Source organism: Capsicum annuum, unplaced genomic scaffold, assembly GCF_002878395.1.
Source record: "Capsicum annuum cultivar UCD-10X-F1 unplaced genomic scaffold, UCD10Xv1.1 ctg80164, whole genome shotgun sequence".
In the NCBI taxonomy this organism is placed as follows: domain Eukaryota; kingdom Viridiplantae; phylum Streptophyta; class Magnoliopsida; order Solanales; family Solanaceae; genus Capsicum; species Capsicum annuum.
In genome coordinates this window covers 1-7,704 of record NW_025890800.1, presented here as the reverse complement: position 1 = coordinate 7,704, position 7,704 = coordinate 1, and the positions used below count along the sequence as shown (strand labels likewise).

Genomic DNA, 7,704 nt, shown 5'->3' with positions numbered 1-7,704 from the left:
AAAAAATAGGGTCTGACCCCTGGGCTGGTATGAGTTTACTAAACAAGGATAAGGTGATCCTATATTTAGTTTTCTTGTTTCCAGCAACATTGCAAAAATATGCAGGCAAGTTGCACAAAGTTCAACCATGTTAATGTTGATACTATCAATATATAACTTGTTTTACCTTGTGCAATCTTTTCAGTATACTTTCCAGACTTCAGTATTGTGATATACCATTGGTCAGTCATTCTGAGTATTGTGATATACCATTGGTCAGTCATTCTCTGAGTAAAAATCTTGATGGCTTCTCTTGATCAATTTTTTTAAGGTTTCTCTTTGGGTGCCACTATTTCTGAATCTTTTTTGGTGATTTTGCAATTTCATTTCATATTGTTAACGACAAATAGATACTACTGCTTCTTCTAGCATTGCAATATGATATGTTACTGATGACATGGTTGCTGTGCACTAGCTGGTTGATATAGATACTAAGATATCCTTTTTATCTGCGGTGGAGCTTTTGTTGGTTTAGAGAAGACAATTTCAGAAAGGTAATCTGTCAAACTCAATTAATTTCATGAAACACACTAGGTTAAGTGATATATTATGGTTCAACTTATCATTCCTGTACTCCCAGACGACAAGATTCTTCAATTGGATTTGGAGCACCTGTTCGGACCAACATGAGAATTGGTGGTCTAACTGATGCTGTAGTCACATCATCACTGTTGGAATCTGGTGAGGAGATCCCTGTGACTCTTGAGCGTAGTTCTCTTTTCCGAACCACTATTTTGTTGATCTAATGATTTTGTGACTCTATATTCTTCTGAAATGCTAAAAACCAAATGCATTTGAAGCATTTGTTTGACATTGCTTTCTGTATGTAGGTAGAAAGTGCTGATCTCACTGCATATGGACTCATACCTGAATTTGTGGGGCGGTTTCCAGTTTTAGTGAGTTTATCTTCACTGGATGAGGATCAACTTGTTCAGGTTTGTCTACTCTTTTTGCCTTTTGGCAATATAGCTTCTTGTTTCACTTGTGCTGCTTTAATCCACTTTTTTGGGAACTCCAACTATGCTGAGGTTGATGACCAACTTAAAAATAGTCAAATTATGGTGAATCCTCATAGTATATGTTGATGAGGTCCTAATGAAATGGGCCTAACCAGAGTGAAATATACCCCATTTTTTAAATGTGGTTTTGATCAATTGATTTGATGGGGAACTTGGGGAGTTTTTTACTTTGCTTTAGGTTCTATTATGGACTCTTAGCCGGTATTAAGAAGGAAAGAATTGTAAACTGAATATGTTCTGTTTAAGGTACCCTCTTCCGATATATGCCTTTCTCTCTTTGTTGATCCCCTTTTCCACACCGACCTCAGTAAAATCATCTTTATGCCGCAAGAATTGGAGCTTGAGGCGCTGCTGTTGCATACCAACAATTACATTAATAGACCTCTATGCCTTCAGATTCTTTGCATTTATAGACTGGGGCAAAAGTACTCTTGAACGTGTAGCTTATGATTTAAATATCTGATTTAAATACCTTGACCTAGTTAAATGCTTTAATCTCACAATAGTAGTGTCAAACATGGATAGAGAAATGGAAACCAACCAAATGAAGAAAAAGAAAATTGTGTGGTTGTATTTGCTTTTAAACATGGCTTACACCTGCTGTAAGAGCCTTCTTGAATGTTCAATTTGCATGCATTCAGAAATGATTTTTGTTTATGCCTTTGGACTACCACAGGGATAAGGAGGAAAAAAAGTTAACTGCTTGAAGATGAAAGAGGAACACTTGAAGTTGATGTTCTCTTCCACTTTTCACCTTTCGTATTGTTTCTTACTTCTTTTTCCTTTTGGTTGTGGATCCTTATTTTCTCTGCAGGTTCTCACAGAACCCAAAAATGCTCTTGATATCCTCGGCTCCTCGTTATTCCTTCTCTGCAGCAACAGGAGATAGTATTTGCATAAGTTGGACTCAACATTCTCCAATCATAATAGAACATCAACTCTCCTTGCGTAAGTCCAAGTTCAGTTGTAATAATCATTCCCCATTATACGAGCATTTTGTTGTCAATGCCAGTGGATAAGGTGAATGTCGATATGTAGGAATCATGCATGATCGCCAATTCACATAAATAATAGTTGATTTTACTTTCTTTGTTTCATTTTGTATGTGTAGGATCAATGCGGGAATCAAATTTGAATGATGGGTGCCACAACTCAACTTGATCTGAAGTGAATGATGAAGAATTTTTGAAATATTTTGATATACGTTTATATACATTTGGTTTTGTGTGGAACTTGGTACAAATTTTTATTTTGTTATTTTCTAATTAGTATGTAAAAGACGTTTCTTTGAAATCAAATCTATGCACTTCAATTATTTATTAGCTAATTGGTGCGTGTGATTATATATTTATATATAAACATGTATGTTTGTGTAATGTGTATAGTGATGCATACATTTCGATCAAAATAATTATTTTTCAATTAGAAATTATGTACTAACATTTTATATGCCTAATGCCATTTCTGTAAAATGTGGCTTGAACTATCAAATTTTAGGCAATATTGCTACACTTCAAAAGTGTGGCTAAAACATGCTTATACTTTACAAGTGTTGTCATAGAGGATATATAAAAGGCTGCATTTTTTAAGTGTGGCTAGTAATAAAGAAAAGGCCATGTTTTTTAAGAGTTGTTATAGAGGTGCTACAAAAGGTTATGCTTGTGAAGCGTGCCAAATAGTAAAACAAAGGTAACGTTTTTTAAGTGTTGTTATAGGGATTCTATAAAAGGCTACGCTTGTGAAGCGTGCCCAATAGCAAAACAAAGGCAACACTATTAAGTGTAGCTTTATCAAATAAAAGTGTTGCCAATGACAAGCTGCAAAGAGTGGTCTTTACACCTTAATGACCACGCTTTTTAAATGTAGCTGATATGGCTACACTTGAAAAGCGTGACCTTTGTTCAAAGGTTATGCCTCTGCAGGCCACCCCCAAAAAGTGTTGCCTAAAGTCCGAAAGTGTAGCCTTTGATCAAAGGCCACACTTTTTGCTATTTTAGGCTACACTTTACAAGAGGGGCAGCCGACAATAGGACTAAAATGTTGTGTATATTGTTTAGATTTCTTCCAACATAGGGTCGTCTATCGCGGCAGATGAATGATAAGTTGGAAAAATCATGTCTTGGACATATCCTGTTGGAAGAGTTGATAGGATTTTATCCAATAGGAGGTTCATCTGTTGCATCAAATTATTAATTCGATTGTTCTTCCGTTGCATTAGATGGTTAATCAGTTGCATTAGATTTTTTAACATATGGTTAATCTGTTGCAACATATGGTTAATCTGTTGCATTAGATAGTTAAACTGTTGCATTATATGCTAAATATGTTGCATTAGATGATTAATCTTTTGCATCAGAATTGTAATATGATGGTTCCTCTGGACCATCGGATAGTTGATCTGTTGCATCATATGACAAATCTGTTGCATCAGATGGTTAATATGTTGCACCAGATGGATAGTCTGTTGGAGAAAACAAAAAATAGTAGCACGAGTTTGTTTAACAGAACAACAATAATATCACCATTTTTACCAAGAACAAGAACAGAACAAATCAATCCAAATCGTTGTTTTGTTTTTATAAACACAAACAACAAAAATCAAACATCAAAAAATGCAACAAACAATAAAAAATCATAATTCACTTCGAAAAGAGAAGACAAGAAATACCAGAAATTAAAATTTTATTTAGACCGCATTTCAAATTAAAGTAACAAATATTGAAATTGTTAACCAATACTATAAGAGAAGTTGACTCAAGTTCCTCGTTTTCTTCAAAACTAAAAAGGCCATAATTTTTTACCTTCGAAAGAAGAAAAAGAACGATGATGAATTCGAAGCTATTGTGGTCGGAGAGCAAGGTTGTCACGTCGATTGAAGGTTGAAGTTGAAAAGGAACTTGAAGCCCAACCATTTATCGTCGGATGTTGAAGTCCCCGAGGATTGAAAGGAGATATTTGCAGAACTGTTGGTTGAGAGAGAGTTGAGAGAAGCTGTCGATAGAGAGGAGAGAGACTGGTTGATTTAGATGGGAGAGGGGAACTCGAAGCCTAACTATTTGTCGTTGAATGTTGAAGTCGCCGAGGATTGAAAGGAGAAATTTGCAGAACTGTTGGTTGGGAGAGAGTTGAGAGAAGCTGTCAAGAGAGAGGAGAGAGACTGGTTGATTTGGATTGAAGAGGGGTGTGGGTTGGGTTGATTTGCATTTTTGAAAAGATTAGAAAGTTTTAAAAAAATTAATCAAGTCCATAATTAACTTAATCAAGTTTTCTAATGATGTTTGACCTTTTAAGTTGGTCAATATCACCAATCATTCATTCAAGACTTAAAAACTTTTATCCTATAAATAGTATTTTCTTTTGTTTGAAAAGACAAGCCCACAAAAACATTTATCCCCTTAAAAAAATATTGAGAGACATTGATCAAATGGTGAAATCACCAATTCAAGAATAGAAGAGCAACATTCTTGAATGCTACTTGTTCTGTGGTTTAGTTGAATCCCGAAGATAGAGTTGTTACTAGTTCTTCCGTTTGCTCGTGGGAGAGACTCCAACTATCTACAAGAAGCGTATTATTGTGCCTCTAAGCCAAACAAATTTTATTTTAAATTCTTAGTACAATTATCATTATTATTCCAATAGTTATACATCCTATCAAATTCATAACTAATACACGTTCGGAACCCAACTCCAATGTAAGTGACGTGAGGTATTTCATCTGGTTTGATTTTTCTCTAATATATGCTACCAAACGATCAGATATTTGATATATAATTTTATTTTGGGTTGTATGACATCACTATAGTTCAAGTGACTCCGAGAAATAACTTCATTGTTAGCTCGTCCATACAATATTATAAGTGAAAAAAACTTGAGAAGGTCTCTTAACAACTAAATTAAAATAAAATGAATAAGAAAATAAAAGGAGCGAAGGAGAAAATAAAAGAAAATATTATAAGTGCAAAATGTGATTCCTTTTAAACTAATTTTGCTCCAATCCCACACATAATTTGCTAAACTTCCCAAAGTGCCCCACAAGATACTAGATTCGTTTATAACAATAGCAATAAAATTGAAATGAACATGAAATCACGTGTTATGAAACAAAAAAAAAAAAAAAACAAAAATAAAAATAAAAGACGAAAAAAAAATAATGAAAAAAAAAAAAAAAAAACACTAATATGACTATATGAGACGGAACAAAAATAGCCGTAGAGAGAAAAATAAAGTTATATTTTTAATGCTATGCATTTAATAGTAAACACCAAATTAGTGTCATTAAAATAATGTTGATTAATCATTTAGGAGTCGTGAGGTTATAAACATAATGACGAAGAGTTGAAGAAATTATGACACATTGTATGGTAATCATAGAGCCACCTCCATACTTATTCCCTTGGCCACATACATTTTATGGGTGCGAGTCTCCTACAATTTCTTAGTAAATTATGTGATATCGTTTGATTAAATATAAATATTTTTATTAAAGGAATTAAGAGAATATATATTATTTAATATTAGTTTAAAGTAATTTTATAGTCAGGTTAATTTATCTATTATATTGTATTTTTTTTATTTTCTTTATTTGGCTTATTAGATTCATATCTTAATTTCTTGCTCCTATAAAATTTAGAAGTAATTTCACTAGTATACCTCTAATTAAATTTTATACCTCTTTTTAAATCAATAAATAATTATATTTATTAAACAAGGACATAATAAAAATATTTTGTGGAGCAAATATTTAGGAATATAAGCACAGTTCAAATCGAGCAAATAAAAAGGAGTGAATGAAATATTATGTATCTTATTTTTAAGATTACAAATCTAAATTTTATAGAAGCTTACATATAATATATTTATACAATATAGTAAAAGTGTTTTACACTGACCATTTAATGTACTTCAATTTTTTTTAAAAAAATTATCTTTTAAATATCTATTTTGCGAGTTGACATGCACATCAATTGTGATTATACTTACAATTCATAAGTAGCTACAAAAATTATGCATTCGAAGCCCTATATAAATATGACATATGTGATTTTTTTCATTTCTAGTAAAATATTTATACACTGTTTTAATGATAATTTTTGTAAAAGTATTTGATTATGAACAAAAAATATATATTTAAATAGGTTAATAACTTTAAATTTTAACTCACCAAGTTTAAATAATAGTATTTTTGTGTAAAAAACTAGAATATTAAAAGTTTGGGGTATTGAAAATTTTGACGGATTCAGAATTTTCACTTAGAAAATTTAAAGGAAAAAGGATAAAAAATACTCCTCTACTTTAATTTATTGGCTAAGTTTACCCTTCGTTATACTTTAGGGCTAAACATATCACTACCATTAACAAAGTATTCAAGAATACCCCTAATTTGGATGGAATCCCCAATTCAATTTCTATTATCCAATTTCAGTTAAAATTGCCCATTTTTCTCCTAATACTCTACCCGATCCGAATTGAATCACCTTTTAACACTTCCCATTTTCACAGCTCTCTCCTTCCAGAAACAAGAAGAATTTTTGAATTTGCATTTTTTTGGATAGACCTTAATTAAAATCTGAAGAAAGAAATGTTAGGATTTAAGGAAAATAACTACTGAGAGTGAATCCATAGAGTATCAATCGATGACGGATTTTGAAAATTTTGTGAGGTAGTTACTAAAGTAAAACTCAAGTTTGAAGTAAAATTCAGTACGAAATTATCGAGCTTTATAATCTAAAAAGTGGGAAGCTTTAGGAAGAGGATTCAAAGGTGAAGAATGGAAAAAAAATGAAACTTGAGTCTAATTAGATGGTGAATGAGGAGTTTAAAAGTTGAAACTTTCTTCACCCGCTACCTGAAACTACCATTGATGGACTTCAATGGCTGCCAATAGGGAGATTCGAGATTGTCATCGTAGATACGTAATTTTTGACCCTTCCCGAGTTTTAACCTATTTTTCGACAATAAATATTTATATTTTTTTCAATATTCATTTTAGCTTTTATTTCATTTTAAATAAGTTTTAGTTTAAAAATAAATGAATAAATAAATAAAGTTATATTTTGAGATTTTTTTATTTTTATTTTAAAATTAATAAAAAATAATCAAAAATATATATTTTCTTTTAATTTTAATAAATAAGCTAGTAGTTTTAGTATTATCTTAATCAGGCTAGTTATAATTTTTTCTTATATTATCTTAAGTATAAAAATTAATTGGTTAATATTTATTTATTTATTTTAAATTTTAAAATCACCCCCTATATTTTCTCAACTTCCCTAACTCCCTCCCTTACGTCCCTTTATATACACACCCTGCAACAACCAAGAAGAAAAAAAAAAAAAACATTTTGTGAAAAAAAAAAAGACAACAACACAGAGAAAGAAAAAAAATGAAAAACAACCGAAGTTGAGAAGTGAGATTAGTAAAGACAGAAACGAATCAAAGAAAAAAAATAAAAGAACGGAGGGGAGTAGAAAACAAAAAGAAGAAAAAAGAATTAGAGTTTGAGATCGGGTTCCATTCAAGCTCTCGATGACGACATTCTTACTTTCATACTCGATTTAATTTTTCGTACAGATTCTTACTCAACAATCTTTTTTTTTTTTTATAAGTTTATTTGTGAATCAAAATAAAGTTTGTTCAATGACTTCAT

At 31.4% G+C, this 7,704-nt stretch overlaps 1 protein-coding gene across 1 annotated transcript; it reads left to right on the top strand.

The window, feature by feature from the left end:
- Positions 1-480: 480 nt before the first annotated feature.
- LOC107843657 (CLP protease regulatory subunit CLPX1, mitochondrial) lies at positions 481-2,385 on the top strand (the record flags this gene model as incomplete). Its single annotated transcript, XM_047405588.1, is given in 5 exon segments — positions 481-533; positions 620-720; positions 871-974; positions 1,873-2,006; positions 2,170-2,385. Coding segments are annotated over 4 exon segments (333 nt in total), but the record flags the coding sequence as incomplete, so codon positions are not given.
- Between the last annotated feature and the right edge of the window lie 5,319 nt (positions 2,386-7,704).